The 17,872-nt window shown below is 29.8% G+C and overlaps 1 protein-coding gene across 8 annotated transcripts in view; it reads right to left on the reverse strand.

Moving 5' to 3' along the window:
• Positions 1-17,872, reverse strand: part of LOC124949367 (gamma-aminobutyric acid type B receptor subunit 2) — a 264,828-nt gene that overhangs the window by 24,487 nt on the left and 222,469 nt on the right. For 6 of the 8 annotated variants that reach the window (XM_047494342.1, XM_047494337.1, XM_047494339.1 and 3 more), the window contains 4 exons: positions 15,044-15,211; positions 6,972-7,162; positions 5,970-6,147; positions 652-885 (listed from right to left, as the gene is read on the reverse strand). In XM_047494342.1, the coding sequence (XP_047350298.1) occupies positions 652-885; positions 5,970-6,147; positions 6,972-7,162; positions 15,044-15,211 (771 nt within the window). The remainder of the gene's footprint in view (positions 1-651; positions 886-5,969; positions 6,148-6,971; positions 7,163-15,043; positions 15,212-17,872) is intronic. The other 2 variants (XM_047494340.1, XM_047494343.1) reach the window with 2 other exon arrangements.

Below are 17,872 nucleotides of genomic sequence, written 5' to 3' on the forward strand. Positions count from 1 at the left end.
GGACGTTATTTTTTCTTAAATTTCTTCAAATTTATTTCCTTAATCTCGTACGATCACGAAGAAAGAAGAAGATTAATAAGATTAATTTTTGCCTTTGTCATTTGATAATTATCGTCTTTTTCGTTATCGATAGAGTAAAAAGAAAAACTTCAAGATATATTTGTTTTTATAAAGTTTTTAATACGATCTTATTGTCTTATAATAATTAATCATTTGCGTCATTAAAAAAAAAGAGAGAGAGAGAGAGAGAGAGAGAGAACAAAGAAAATACTTGGAAATAGCATTCGATAAGATTATACATTTAGACGATTAACGACGAAGTTAACGAGTCGTGATAATAGATAACTGAACCAATATGTCTCTGTATTATACAGGATGTTTCTAAATGAATTCAACAAAATTTATATTCGATCTATATGTTCACCAGAATGAAAGGGGAGGAAATGAATTATTGATCGACAAAATCGTATAAAAAAGTTTACAATGATGTTAAGATCAATTGAATCTCTCCTATTGTCATTTATATCATTGATCGGATTATACGATTGGTACTAAAAAAATTTCTTACTAATACTTTAGAAAAATCTTGTAGAATTTTAATCGATGATGTATGTATTAAAATATGTAAGCTTATCCGAGTTATGTACTCACCGTTACACCTTTAAAACTTGTGTTTCCGAGAGCCTCGAGGAATAGCATCTCCCAAAGTGCGTCTCTGTATTTGAAATCCGATATAGTCTGATTCCGACGAAAGTGTCGTATCCTACGTGTTACGTGCTGTATTGCCAACGCCACCGCCCAAATTCCATCGTACGTGTATCCGTGAAATCTCGAATACTCCTTTCCCCTTCTTGAGTCGTACTCGACTCGATACTGATCAGGTGTCTGAAAAAAAAAACAAGAAAAAGAAAGAAAGAAAGAAAGAGAATGAGAGAGAGGTAAAAGAAATGGAAAGAAAGAAAATGGGATTTTTGTGTTATATATCCACTACTATTTTCTTTCATTACATATTCACTACTATTTTCTTTCATTATATACGAAATGCAAGTGAATGCATAAGAAACGGATAAAATGAAATTTTACATCAGGAATCGCGAACAAGCATGTCTTAGAATATTCTTATTGTCAGGAGAGATTAACATAAGATCAAATTAGATTTAGATGAATAATCCGGTTTCTATGTACTTTAAAATGGCAAATCAAAGCATTATGTATTATCAAAAAGAATTATTTGATCACTTGCTGTGTAAAGAAATTCATGATTGACGGTGTCACGCACGTCATTTTTCTTCCTGCAACAATCGCCTGACGACATGTGTAATACGTCGCTGGGGTTCCGGTAACAGAAGCATCTCGACGTGCGTGGCACGTCTTTCCACCGCAAGTGGTTAAAAAAGATTTGATTAAGTCCGAATCAATGTAACAATGATCCTCTTTCTTGTAAATTCGTCGATTCGTAAATTCTATTAACGTATCATTTCTATTAAAATGAATTGTAAATTATTCATTATTTTTAACAAATTATCTTATACGTTCGTAGATTATTTACAAATAATCATAGTAACAAAAAAATTATCACTTATCATTGGCTTCTTGCATACAATAAAAATTACTGCAACATATATAAACACACATAGACACACACACACACATGTATACGCTGATATTTTTTTTTCCCTTGTAGACTAGGATCGAAGAAATAATATAAGATACATAGTAAGGGAAATTTGGGCAGAAGGAGAAGGATGGTTCGCTATATGCTTCATTTTATGGTCGCAGGTGTATATATCAACCGTTCAGTGTACTCTGCTCTCAAGTTACTATGATATCTGATCAGTTACTCTTCACTGAACACACATTTCAACGCCGTCCGACAAATTTTTCATAATTCAGTGACTTCCATAGAGGCAACCATCAGCTATCTAACGATATATGCAACAAGTTGGAATATAATCGAGAGAGAAATTTTTTTAATTATAATATGTACAAATGTACAACGACTTTGTATGTACAACTACTTAGTATTACAATATTTATAATTTAAAATAAATTAATAAAGCGATATATAATAATATTAAACAGGTATAGAATGAGAAGAACAAAAAAAGGATCATCAAATCCAAAAAGAGAGTGAGTGACAGAGAAAGAGAGAGAGATAGATAGATAGATAGATAGATAGATAGATAGATAGATAGATAGATAGAGAGAGAGAGAGAGAGAAGGTTTAGAAAAAGTTTTAATCCTCTTAGCTGGAAGATAAAAATTCGATCGGTTCGTTCGTTAGAGCGTAGCTCGTTTTATTGAGATAATGGGGCACGAAGAAGAAGGTTCACTGTCATTGTATCAGCGCACCGATTATACGTTTCTTGTGTTCGCGTCATTGACTCGATCGAGAAATAGATACTTTTGTGAAGGGTCAACTTGACCTCAATCGACCTCCTTCACCTACGCCCATCTGCACTCACTCGGCCCACCTCAGCCCATCTAAGCCCACCCACACCCACATCACCCACCCGGTCCACCTTTTTCTTCCGTCTCCAGAAAGAAAATTAAATTTTCGAGAAAAATGGGAACACGGTGGCAGTGCTAGAAGCTCTATGGTGTTGGAGAAAGAGGATCGTAGGAGTCCCCAATTTAACTTTCTTTCGTCTCCCGCAGACGTTCCTCGGGACGAACTCTTTTCCCTCGGGTGAAGTCAAAGAACTCTAAAAGGAAAAAAAGAGAAAAAGAGAAAGAAGAAAACTAGCTCAACTAAATATCGTTTTCTTAAAGTCAGCGAACGTGATACAATATATCAATTTTATATAGATATTTATCATTAATATATCCATCGATTGACAATATTTAATAACTGATATTATTTTAATTAATATTTAATCATCATGATTCATATTAAATATAAAAGATATAATATACGATTATTATCGCGTATACGATAATTAATTTATAAAATGATAGATTAAATAACGTATGAGATGCACCAATTAATATGCCTGTTTTAAATATAATATGATCGTTGAATATAATAACAAGAACGAATTAAAAGGATAAAAGAGAAAAATATAAAAAAAATAAAAATTCTTCATTAATACTCTAATATTATATTTCTTTAATCATATTTATTCTATCTCTTTATCCATCTATCTATTTATCTATCTATCTATCTTTTTTTTTTCTTTTCATTTTTTTTATCGTTTCATTTCTTTCATCCCGCGAATTGGCTTCCAACGAACGAACGAATCAAGAGAGAAAGGATAATAATTTATATAACTATGACGTGTTAGCGATTTTCTCGAGAAACCACTCCGAGAACTCGTTTTGAGTTTCAAGAGAAACTACGTGCGTGGTATGTAACTTCACTCGACTTCTCATATATATATATATATATATATATATATATATATATGTATATATATATATGTTGTATATGTATACGTACACGTACCTGCATATATATATCTATATATACATACGTATATCGATGTGTATCTTTATTCTTCTCTGGCAATGTATATACGAAGAATAGGTAGGTACCTACATACCTGCTACCGGAGAACCACCGATGGCGCGTTTTCCATCATGATCGAATTACATGCAAGCGCTATATTTTCAGGTCAAATATAGATCTACAGACAAATGTCTTATCGGTAGACGCTATCGCATTTCTCCCACGCAGACGTTAGTAAACGAGGGATATTTCACAGCAGTTGGCGTTACTCTATTTCACAAACATTATACAGAATGTCCAATTTCAAAGTTTCGCACGCAATTATTTTACGAATTATAGCTCCATTCGAAAGAAGTTTCCTTTAAATAAAACTTACACCTTGGTGGATGAATGTATCGGTGGATGGATGGGATGAGGAATTTAACGTCTTATAATGATTCTAAATCTTCTATAGGTGGACTAAGTACTTATGAGATTTCAAGCTGATCTTCACTTTTTTTTCTTTCTTTTTTTTTTATTTTTGTTTTCTTTTTTTATGTTTCTTGTTCTTTTTTTTATCCCTACCAAACTGTACGTTTTTGATTTAAGTATAGAAACGTGTTGACCTTTCCAAGATGAAATCATTGACCATAAGGTTTTGGTTCTTGAAGGTATGTAGTTCAAGTTCATTTAATGACGTTCTAAACTTACCACCTTCATTATAAATCCAAATATTGTTCCATATATCTTATACTTAAAAGTATGTTACTTCGACAACACGATTCATTAATTTATTCTGTTCCTAAATAAAAATTTGAAGTTCTTAAGTGTTGTTCAATCAATTTATTGACAGGCATACTTAATACAATCGTGCAACTTTCTTGCAATTATGACGAGACTCGCTTTTCAAAACAAGAATCATATCGACAATTTCATTCGATGTATTATAAACCATCGTAAATTATATCGGTATCGAAACCAAGAACAACACGTGATGTTAATCACAATGATAGTAATATTTCCGAATCGTTTGTAATACATTAGTAATAGATTTCTTGTTCGTAAATTAAACGAAATAAATTTTAGTCCCAGTTTGTCAAATGTTTCAAATCAAATCGACGAATAATTATGGTAAGGAACAATTTTTGGATATATTACAAAATGAAGATAAATTTTAAATGATCTCAAAATTTTTTAGAAAAATTCAAATGGGACGTACTGTATATACTCTTTCTCTCTCTCTCCCTCTTCCTGTCTCTCTTTTTCTCTCTGTCTTTTTTATCTCCAATCATTGTTCTTTCTCTCTCGTCAGACACTATTGCCCAGACATTTGTCATAATTATTTTAAATACTTCGATTCTTCGTATATTCTAATCTAATCGACTAGCGATCGAAATAAAATAAAATACAAATTATTTTATTTTATGATATATTTAACTACGTAATTAAAGATTAGTACGAATTTTCATTGAATCTTTGTAAGATATGATTAAAAAAATAAAGTGGAAATCTATCAGGAATAATGTCAAGGGGACGTTAATTTGACACCATTATCCGATTTTTCCTTTACGGGGAAAAATTTTTTTAAAAGTTACAATTCTTATTTTGTTTTTTTTTTTTTTTTTTTTTTACCATTAAAATATTACTGAAATCTTTCTTTATCGTAAATCGCATGATAAATTTAAACTCTAATATTTTTCCATTAAATGGAAATATTAAAGGTCTTTTTGATTTTTTTTTTTTTTTTTTTTTTTTTTTCTTTTTTTTTATTCCACTTATATATCTATTTTTTATGTTTATATTAATTTATTATTATTATTTTTTTCTAATAACAGAAGTATTATTTTTACGTATCACACTTAATTGAAATAATTGTACGATTAATTCTATACGCGTGTATAGTATAATGATTGTTCACGTGTTATATTTATGTATAATCGATGTCCTCAGACATTTACTTTCGCAATCTGACATATCGCTGTCTCTTCATTCATCCTCATTTTCATATAATCGGCTGTCATTGATCGATGTTCGGTAACGGTCTTGCATACTTTGTACGTAACATTTTTCTTTCGTTTCACGTTTATCGTTTCGTTTATACATTCTTTATTTGTACGTACCATACATACAATTTTCTTTAGCCATTCATTCTTTCACTCATATCCCTATGGATATGAAAAAAAAAAAAAAAAAAAAAGAAAAAAAAAAGTAGAAAAAAACTAAAACTACAATACTATTGAATTCGCTATAATAAATAAAATCTAAAAATAATTTATTATAAAGGGATGCAAATTTATGATTTAATACCATAGCTTTATATAGTTTATATATTTGATAGAAATAAAATAATAAATGACAAATTCGATTTAAAGGTATATAACTAATTATCCGTAATGATAAAGCTTTTAAATGATTAATTGAATCGTTTATATAGATAAATAATCGTTTATAAAGACAAATAAAAAAGAAAGAGAGAGAGAGAGAGAGAGAAAGAGAAAGAGATCTTAAAGCCTATTTGTAAAAAGTGTTTGCTTTTACTTACGATTCCAGACACAGTGTAATCCTCCTCGGTCGTTAAAGGTAGGAGATCTGTCAAGATGGCGCCGTGCAAAGCCTCCGCTAGTTCTGAGGGTGCACAGCCACCACCGGGCAGAGTCCACCACTCTTCTGCGTAAGTGCCCATTACGACCCATTGGTACTTCCTTCCGTACATTCCGAATCTGAAAAATGATCGATATATATATATATATATATATATATATATATATATATATATATATATATATATACATACATACATATGTATATATATATACATATAATGTATATACATGCATATCCGATACAGGTCAGACATAAATTGATGAATGTAGAGTGGAAAGAGAGAAAAAAAAAGAAACAAGAGGCGATTTTGTTTCGAGTGATTTGTTTTTCTTCTATAACGATATTAAAATATTGAAATTATTTGTGCGAAATAAAATGATATAAATGTTTCCAAAGCGTGTGCGATTTAAAAATGAAGTGTAAAAATTTCGAAAAGCTTTCATTTTGTTTTGTTTTGTTTTGTTATGCAGTTCGAATAAAAACAAAGCAAAAAGTATAATTATCATCTGTGAGAAAACAAAACTTATTTTCTTTTTTTTTTTTTTTCTTTATTATAGATATTTAACATATCGTATTCCTTTCTTTCTTTTAATTTTTCAAATTAAGTTTCCAAGATTTTTCTCCAATTTTTTTCTTTTATGTAAATAATTTTAATAAAAAGATATTTAATATCTTATGATTTTTTATAGTATTATTTGAAGTTACAACAAAATTAAGTTTTGATATTTTACTGACGACAATATAGCATGTGTGTGTGTATGTGTATATATATATGTAAACATTTATGCTTTTTAGAAAAATCATACGAGATTTTCGTCTTTAATAGTTTAAGCTCGATATAATAATTTCTAAAACATTTGTTGTCAGAAGTTGGATGTCATGTATTATATATCATCGAAGCGAATGTGTTGCAAACATAAATTTAGGTTATAATTTGTACATTCCGAATACCAACTTGTAGGCCTCGCAGAATATTCTTCTCGCCCAAATTTCGTCAAAGTTTCCAAGAATGATCCTCACGTCCTTATCCTTTAGTTTCTCGAGTGCTGCTGTTACTTCCGTAGCGAAACTCTGTGTTTCCACGACCTCCATTTTGTTCTTATCCAAATCAGAGACCAAACGATTGTGTGCCTGTCGATGGAAAAATATATATGAGAAGTAAATAAATATATAACAGATATATATATATATATATATAAAACTACACACGAAATATATCGAATGATAAAATCTTCGAGCGTATGTAAAAATTCTCTTTTTTTCTTTATGTCTCTCTCTCTTTCTCTTTTTTTATTACTTTTTTCTTTTTTCTTTTTAACTCTCTTTCCCGCTCAATCGGAAGAATAAACCAGTCGCGCGCTAGATTGGATCCGTGCAAAAATTTTCACGAGGAGTGCAACAAAATTGTACGAGCGTAAATATTGATCGATAATTTGAAAAACAGAAAGGAAAAAAGAAAAATAAAGAAAAAAAAGAAAAAAGAAAGAAAGAAAGAAAGAAAGAAAGAAAGAAAAAAATCACAGGACTATAAAAAGCTAGGATTATTTTTTGTTTTAGTTTTCTTTCTCTTTTTCCTTTTCGCCCCTTTCAACAGATAGATCTCATTAGAAAGACAATATCAATTTCAACTAAGGTTCATACATTTAGTCCTTGCACGATTATCTTTGCCTGGACCTTCCTTACTATTTCTCAATCCTATCGCAGTCGTACGTTTATCCTGGTGCCTGCGAAATCCCCATAAGCCTTGGCTTTGCTTTGGAATTAAACAAATATTTCCGAGATGTTGAACCGGTGTGCGAGGGATGCTGAATTGATAAAGTTCCAGCCGATCTCACCAAAAGGTAACTTAACAGTGTCATTCCCATTACCATGAAGATTAGTATGCAAGAGTTCCTCTCTGTCTTTCTCTCTCTCTCCCTCTCTCTCTCCCTCTCTCTCTCTCTCTCTCTCTCTCTCTCTTCATGGTTATGAAAAGGATTATCGTTTTATCAACAGAGCAACATCAAAATCCATAAAGGGTATGTCATAGTGGATAGTACAAATGAAAACGGGACTTGTTTGCCTATGATCATTGGGACTCAAGAGAATGCATATATGAGTACATACGCAGTTGTTCATGGAGATCATTGAATTATATTGAATTAAATGGAGACGCATTCGAATTACAAATATCTCATCTGTTTGAGTACAAACTAAATGAATGTAACATAGCCCAAAGGTGATCGTTTCCGTATCGTTCCTGAATAAATCCATCACCGAGACCAGACATTATAATTTTATGTTCTTACGACGTAGATCCGGTCAATTCATATTCGTGCCCGTTAAATTCATGATTTTAATATGATTTATGGTTTTACCGACATCCTTATGAAAAATTGAAAAATTTCTTTTCACAGATTTTAATGTTTTTAACAAAATTTATCTAATATTCTCTCTTCTAATATTCTCTCTCTAATTTGAATATTATTTTTATCATTCTAAAGGTTCAATTTTTCATAAAAGTAAAATAAAAATTAATAACAATTCGAGAATGCAAAATAAATTGTACGCTTTATAATTAAAATTATTAAATAAAGTAAACAAATGAAACTTATATAAAAAATTTATACAAACGAAATAATAATAATCATGGATCGCATAATGATGATGATTATTTAATTTGTATGCGTGTATGCATGTTTGGATATGTGTCATTAACGAGATAAGAAGGGTTGAATATATTTTTGTTCTTGAAATTCAATCCAAGAATGTTAAATCGATCACTAACAATTTCCAGCTATCATTTTATGTTGTAATTAGCAAATTGTAAGTAATAGAAAAAATAATTTTCCGACAAAGGTCATTTCCTTTAATAAAAAGTTATAATTTGTTAAAAGATTTATCAATTGTTTATATAATTATTAAAAACAAAAATTATCAACAAAAATATTAATTATGTTTTTTTTCTTAAAATTCATTAATCCATCTAGTTCAAATAACTATAAAACAGCTTAATACTTCGCTTTTTTTTTTCTTTTTTTAATACTAATATAAACATAGTTATATTGTATTAATCAATTGTATCAACCGTAATACTTTATACTTTAAGTCTTTAGTCATTTTCATTGCCATACCTAAGGAAAGAAAAAGGAAAATCTTATAGTAATAAGTTAATAATGGTGAAAGGTAGGTAGTAATAGTAATTGTCAGGGTTCGGTTAGGTTAGAGATGCGACGACGTATCAGGGAGTATAAATCATTACACGTGACCCACGTGACGTAGACATAGGGTACCAGTGGGGGTTAATGTGACGTCATGTATTCCCTAGAGAGGGAATTCACCTGACAACAGTGTTATTAACACAACAATACTAAACAATATAAACAAATTATACTAATCAAACCAAGACAATAATTTTAATGATTACAAGATTAATCATATACCTATGTATATGTTTTGACTGAAAATCAATTTATTTGGATTTTGATTTTTTAGTAATTATTTTCATAAATCTCAATACATCAAAATAGTTTTATAACGAGAAAACGTTTATGAAGAGACGCTTCGCAAAAAAAAAAAAGTAATGCAATCGAAGCAAGTTTTCTGCTGCTTTTATGTATTTCTTTTTCTATCTATCTATCTATCTCTCTTTATCTCTCTTTTGTAAAAGATAAAGGGGAAGAAATCGCAATAACAAGCGAATATCATTTAGGTACACGTATACTTGTGTGTATTTAGTTTCGTTCCCCGCTTCGTCGTTCTCGAATAGTATCTTGAGGCGATAAATTTCAGGCCTTATATTGAAAGAGAAAATAGTCGAAAAAGGATGAAAATAGAGATAGGATGAAGAGAAATGGAAAGAGAGAGAGAGAGAGAGAGAGAGAGAGAGAAAGAGAAAGAGAGAGAGAGAGAATCTGATGTGTTCCTTTTACTCTGTCCCTTTTTATCGACCGTCTTCTTTTCGAAAAATCAAGGGCTCCTTTCGAGTTTAAAGTTAAAGCTCGAATCGTGAGTCGTCAAAGCGTGAGAGAGATTTCATGCAAGTTGTTCCTTTGTTAGATGAAAGGTAAAGGCAATAGAATTGTACATATACGTGAGGAATGGAGTCAACTTGGTATGGTGGAAGAATTCGGGGGCAGAGGAGGGGAAGGAACGAGGAAGGGAGTATGAGCGAGGAAAGGGGAGGAGATTTGAAATATTATATTCTTCGATCGCGAGAAAGCGAACCAGTGATGATATTGGATATGAACTGGTTTATCGTATGTACCTTCGAACAACTATTCGCAAAGAGTTTCGAAAGATCTATAACCTTTCCCCCCTTCCCATCTTCCTACCATTTCGTCATCTTTGATCGTTCAACCGGTTTTGACATTTTTCAGAAACAAGTGACATTTTCCTTAATCGTTTGCTTTCGGTGTGAAGAAGAAAGAAAAAAAAAAAAATAATAATAAAAATAATAAAAAAGAAAAAAAAGAAAAAAAAAAAATAAATAAATAAATAAAAGAAAAAGGAAGAAGAAGGAAGAAAATTTTCTATTACATTTCTGTCGTCTTTCGTTTTACATGAATCGAATTTTCAAGCTACGATCGACGACAAAAATATTTTTCCTTTGTTTGAGGAGAACGAGAGGAAAAAGCAAAAGAGATAATATGTATTTTTTATTATTGATAAGTTTTTTTATATATTATTTTATATATATATATATATATATATATATATTTTTTTTTTTTTTTTTTTTATGAGTATATATGTATATATATCCATCGATTTCGAGATTTATCGTCGTTTAAAATATTAATTTATTCGTGCTTTTCTTTTTCCTTCGTTTTTTTTTTTTTTCCTTTTTTAAATTACAAACTACACGTCGTATGATCCAATCCATACGATATTTTTATCGTTCGAATCTATACGAAACCAATTGTAATAAATGAAGAATGGATAAAATATTTATAAATATTTGAAAACTACTTTTCTCGAAGAAATCTTATTACGCATTCTCGTTTCGTCATATATAATTATATACGTATCACTCATTCCTTCAATGGTAATTCGACATCATGTTTACAACGGTTACGGTTACATTTCATAATTTATTCCAAGTTATTCGCAAGACGTATAGTAAGATATTAATTTTCAAGGATAAGGAGAGGATGGTGCATTACAAGATGGCAGAAACACGTCGAAGATGTAATCGGGTTTAATTAAAGTTCTGCGACCTAGAATCTGTGATATTAATTCACCTAAACACACGTAGCCGTGTAAATAGATCTACGAGAGAGAGAGAGAGAGAAACAGAGAGAGAGAGAGAGAGAGAGAGAGAGAGAGAGAGAGAGAGAGAGAGAGAGAGAGAGAGAGAGAGAGTGAGAGTGAGAGAGAGAGAGAGAGATAAAGGAGGAGGAGACAAAATGTGTGTTTGTGTGTGTGTGCATATGAGAGAGAGAGAGAGAGAGAGAGAGAGAGAGAGAGAGTAGACACAAAAGCTGGTAGGTGCAAGGGACCACCTGACGTTTACGTATATCTCTGACAGATTTATGGATGCCGAAGTTCCTGCTGCTGCTTTACGCGCGTAATAATGTGCAAAATGTTTGGGGAAGGATGGTGAAGAGTTAAACGGGATATATAGGGGGTGGAGTAGGGGTACAAGTATGCACTTTCACCAGACCGAGAAAGGAATTTGCATTTGGCAGGCATCTCTCTGTAAACTTTGTTCTGCATTGTGAGTTCGTATCATCCTATCCCTCTCTCTCTTTCTCTCTCTTTCTTTCTTTCTTTTTTGTTTTTTCTCTCGTTTTTTCTCTATATACTATAGTATAGCTATATACGCTCGTGCCATTTTTCTCTCTCTCTCTCTCTCTTTCTCTCTTCCTCTCTTTTCTTACTTTCTTCAGTTTAGCTATCTACCTTCTAGGGAAATATCAACTCCAGTATTTTTGAAAAGGAATTTTTCTCGTACTCACCTACTCGAGCTTATTTTCCTTTATTTTCTTTTACTTTTTCTTTTTATTCTCCTTCTTTCTATCTTTCTTTTATTTTTCCTTTTTTTTCTTTTTTTCTTTTTTTTTGTTTTTTTTTTTTTCTTTTTTATCTTCCGAACGATCTATTTCCGATGAAAAATGTGATATACATAAGTACCTATGCATGACTCAAGAGACACGGCTATAAACGTCATGGCTTCGAATAAAAGTACGAGTTTGAATGAAGGCAAGTTGGATGCACGCTGGCTTGTACTTTTCGCGAATTTCCAACGAGCTCGTGCAGTTTTTTTTTTTTTTTTTTTTTTTTATAAATATTTCGAAAGCCAAGTCATTTGATTTTTTTTTATTTATTATTTTTCATATGAGTTCATATATTTTTTTTTTTATAATTAAAATATTTATATAATAATATCCATATATATATATATATATATATATATATATATATATATATATAAGCGAAGATCGAAGAGAACTAGTGAAATTTATTTTTGAAGTAGAAATGTTTTTATTAAGATCGACGTTTCGTTCATGCACGAGCACAGACATACACGAGTTTGAATGAAAATTATTCTGACTCATAAGAACATATTAAATACTAAATTGGACCGTATAAACTAAAATATAGAGAAAGAAAGAGAGAGAGAGAGAGAGAGAGAGAGAGAGAGAGAGAGAGAGAGAGATAGTGATGTGTTATGTAACTTCGTATTCATGAATCTCCACGAATTATCTTTATAAAACAAAAGAATATTAATTCAAGTTACTAATTCGAGTTGCTAATGTAGAAAACTCATCCTGTAAATGTAGAAGAAATAACGTTAATATTCAAACATTATGATATATCTATATAAATATATATAAAAATATTTCGCTATATATTAGAATTAATAATGAATGCAATAGATGATTTATTATACATATGTCGTAACAATTTAATGTTGTTAATAAATAATCATTGAATTTCTTTATTCGATTTATTTATTCATTATCTGTTATTTAAGATATTCCATAATTTCGATGTTAGAATTTTGCATATGAAAAATATGCATATAGAAAAGAAATTATTTCGTATAAAAATATACTCTGTTCGATCTTATTTCAGAGATAATATAATAATTATGATAATATAATAATAATAATTATGTTAAGTTAGACTGATGTTAAAGGTATTAACGATATTTCGATTAAAGGTTTAATAAAGTTTACGAAGACAATCAAAATATTGAGTTTTAAGAAGTCATTTGAAAACTTATTATATATATATATATATATATTCAAATATTCATCTTACAAGAAAATCTTATTTATAATTACTATAACAAATTTATTATATTAAGTATAATATAATAATATTAATTGAATACAAGTTTTTATGAGTATTAATTTTTCACAATAGATATAGAACAATTGAGATCGATTTTTTTTTCTTTTTTTAATTGATAGTTGAAAAACAAATTATTAAATTAAATGTAAATAAAGTGAAATATTATAAAAGTTCAAATATTAACGTTATTCGCGAATATTATAATAGAAATGAATTTTAGATCTTTTTAATTTTTGTAAACAATCGGTATCATCGATCTTCGTTTGTTTCGATCAGAAACAAGTAGTCGATTTTTATCTCCTTTTATTCTCTCATTCGTATCATTCAATTTTCTTTTACCGTTGAACGATTGTTGTCCACGGTGGGATTTCAAAGAAAGAAAAAAGAAAAAGGAAGAAAGAAAAAAGAAAAAGAAGAAGAAGAAGAAGAAGGTGAAAGAGAAGGTTTGACCCAAGATATAATCAATTCTCGTTTGGTGGTATAATCTCTTACGAAACGATACGTAGTAAGGACGAGACCAACGAGAGAAAGAGATAGAGAGATAGAGAAATAGATAGATAGATAGAGATAAATAGAGAGAGAGAGAGAGAGAGAGAGAGAGAGAGAGAGAGGGAGAGAATGTGTTAGGTCAAGCGAGTAGAGTTGATAACCCCAACGTGAGACAAATCCCACGAGATATTCATACTATCCGAGAGGTCTTCTAAATAAGCATGAATTAAACGTTATTAATATAGACACAGTTTTCAACTCGATTTATGAAGATCGTGTTTCAATAAACGTTTTATCATTCATTTTTCGTTAATAAATTTCTTATTTGTCTATTATTATTCGACAATTAAATAGCCGTTTAATGTTTCAGAGAAAAACAATAGTATAATTTACATGCAAACACATACATACACACACGTGTATGTATGTATGTATGTATGTGTGTGTGTATATATATAAAATTACATTAAATCTATCTCTTCGTTTTCGATGATTTTTCAATATTATGTCAGGGTGATGATGCCGAATAAAATTTTTTTTTCTAGTGCGCATATAAAAGCACCGCTCAGTATTATTATTTTTACTTTCGTACATATTCGTGGTAATAAATGAATGAAGTTTTATTTATTTATTTATTTATTTATTTATTTATTTTTTTTTTTTTGATACAATAATCCGAACGGAGATATTAGAGAATGATCATGAGTTAATTCTTGATCATTTCGATGATTGAACGTTGTTATTTACAAATAGTATATATTCGATGTTTCAAGAAATCAAGATAATACGTAACGCGTTACATTTATATGCTTATACGAATATTTTTTTTTTTTTTTTTTTTTTCAAAAGAATAATAAAAACGTTCTTTCCATTCATGTGATATTATTTGAATAAATATATGCGAATGAAATATCACGACATATTCAATGTATAAAGTAATAAACTCAAAAATTTTAAAAGCGTACTGACAGTAAAACACATTTTTGTCTATTCGTTGTAATGCTAACATTAAATCGAATTCGTTTATATATGTTAACATTGTTACATTATTATTATTTCTCTTTAATCAATCTTGATAAACGTATCATCGACTCTAATATATACTTTTACTTTTTTACTTTTCTATTTTACCATAAAGTTGTAAACGAGACGAAATGGAAGATATGTTGTGTAGGAGGTTGATTTACGAAGTTTTTAATAATAAAAAAAAAAAAAAAAAAAAAAAATTCCAAACGATAAACTTACCAAAGCGTAACGTGGCTCGTTCTGATAGATGGTTCCAACTCTGGTCCAATTGAAGTGCATTAGCAATGCAACGCGTGGCGCGTTGAAAGCGTTTTCGGACGGTACGACCCTGAAGAAATTAGGGAAGCTCTTGCTCGTGAACATCGGATGGGTGTCCGCGTAACTGAGCTGAAAAAGGAATAGAAGCAAAAAAAAAGATAATGCGGATGGCAAAGCTCATTCTTTTTCTTTTTTCTTTTTTCTTTTTTCTTTTTTTTTTCTTTCTTTTTTTTTTTTTTTTTTATATTATCCCTTTAGTTCGACCACTTCTTTTTTAGGACCTCAAGGTTCATTATATGTTATACATATACGTACGTGCGTACGTACGTATGTATGTATGTATGTATGTATGTATGTATGTATGTATGTATGTATGTATGTATGTATGTATGTATGTATGTATGTATGTATGTATGTATGTATGTATGTATGTATGTATGTATGTATGTATGTATGTATGTATGTATGTATGTATGTATGTATGTATGTATGTATGTATGTATGTATGTATGTATGTATGTATGTATGTATGTATGTATGTATGTATGTATGTATGTATGTATGTATGTATGTATGTATGTATGTATGTATGTATGTATGTATGTATGTATGTATGTATGTATGTATGTATGTATGTATGTATGTATGTATGTATGTACGTCAGATTCTCGGTTCCTGGACAGAGAGACTAAGAAAGAGGCTAGCTTAACAATAGCTGTTACTAACAACGCCTAGGGTAAAACGGGGTGGTTATATAAAGAGGGGGATATAAAGTTAAAAAAGAAAAAAAAGCAGTATAAACGAAAAAGAAAAAAGAAAAAAAAAATAGAATAAACGAAAAAGAAAAAAGAAAAAAATACAAAAATAGAAGAGAACAGAGAGAGAGAGAGAGAGAGAGAGAGGGAGAGAGAGAGAGAGAGAGGGAGAGAGAGAAGAAAGAAAAAAATGGATGGTCAAAAGAAGCAAAAGGATTTGTTGAGTAAAAACAAACGGGGTCATGTGAGTTCTTTATATTTCTTTTATTAGCAAACACTTGGTTATGCTGGATGAGTAAACAACAATCGAAGTACCCTTTCTTAAATGGTACGACTTAAAGAATTTTTTTTCATTTGAAAATAATGCAACCTGCCGGATTATAGATAAACTTATGTATTCATACATACGTGAATGAACATATATATATATATATATATATATATATATATATATAATATTTAACTCTAATAGATGTTATTTACGAATTAAAAGTGAACGAACGAATTTGCCGTTCACAAGATTCCAGTTTGGATACAAAGTATAAGACACATTGTTGGATGGAGATGGAATGTAAATGTTGAAAGGATGAGGAGAAAGAGGAGATGAGAAAGTGGTATGAGGGATGGATCTCGTGTTTACTCGGCCTTTTCTTTTTCGCGATCCCTCGAGATTATCGAAGGACGCCGCTGGCTCGTAAAAATGTCCGCGGCGGCTGTTTCGCGTGAGCGAACGACGTAACATCGCTCATGAAGATTTAGATAATGGCTGCCCATCGAAGAAATAAAACAAATCAATGAAAAAGAAAAGAAGAAAGAAAGAAAGAAAAAAGAAAAAAGAAAAAATAGAAAAAGAGAAGAAAAAGAAGAAAAGAAAACAAATTAGAACGGAAAAAATCGATGTTCGTGAAAAATGTTAGAAACGTTTAAAATATGGTCGGTCGTTCGTTTGATTTTTCTTTTGTTTTCTCATTTTTTTTTTTTTTTCTTTCTTTTCTTTCCTTTTTTTTTTTGTTTTTTGTTTTAATTCTTAAAAAATATAACATCGAGACGAGATAATCGCTTTATACGGTATATAAGGTGAATTCCGTGTATGCACGTATACGTTTACTTTAATTTCTTTTTCTTCTTTTTTTCAATTTTGCTTCTTACATTTGGAAATTGAAAGTTGTTTTTCTTTTTTTTTTCTTTTTTTTTCTTTTTTCAGGAATGTAATACAATTGGTAATTCGGTAAGCACATTATAAATTATGAAAGGAATAAAAAGATTTTCACAAAATTTGTTTCTTCGAGGAATTTTTGATTGATCAACTTTACGTGATAACCCATCCTGTATATCTTCATTATAGGAACATTCTGAAAAAAAATATTTCGATGGTTCCATTAACATTCTCTCAAACGAAATTTCAAACGAAAAACGATTAAAAAATGACAATGCATGATGTCGACTACTTTGAAAGTACGTATATAATGGGTGTCTCATTTGAATCAATCCACATGAATATCATTTAAACTATTCATAATATTGACAAATATATCAGACAAAATTACGTAAGATACAAACCAAAACATCATGTAATGCATAAGTATATTTTTATTTTTATTTATTTTTTATTTCTTTTATAGATGTCGCTTAGGAAAAGACCCATTATATTCTTTTAAATTCTTCTACGATATTTTCAATTAAATTTAATTCATTTTTTCAAATATCTCTCAGGGATATTTGATATAATTCTTTGCTAAAAATTTTATCGGGAATTAATGAAAAAAAAAAAAAAACAAAAAATACCAAGTGGTATATATTGTACAATAATTAAAAAAAAAAAAAAAAAAAAGATATCGATATGATCTTCAAATCTCCAGAATAAGTTCATTTGTAAAAGAAAACATATGTTTTCTATTTGATCGTTGAGACTTCAAGGTTTACGAAATTCCGTTTGAAAAATTTTTTGGATATTGCGAGTAATTTAGATGATACTCATTTATTGATTAATTTAGAATGGAACACACTGTATACATTCTTGTTCGTTGATAGCTAC

This window comes from Vespa velutina, chromosome 5, assembly GCF_912470025.1.
Source record: "Vespa velutina chromosome 5, iVesVel2.1, whole genome shotgun sequence".
NCBI classification, from domain to species: Eukaryota; Metazoa; Arthropoda; class Insecta; order Hymenoptera; family Vespidae; genus Vespa; species Vespa velutina.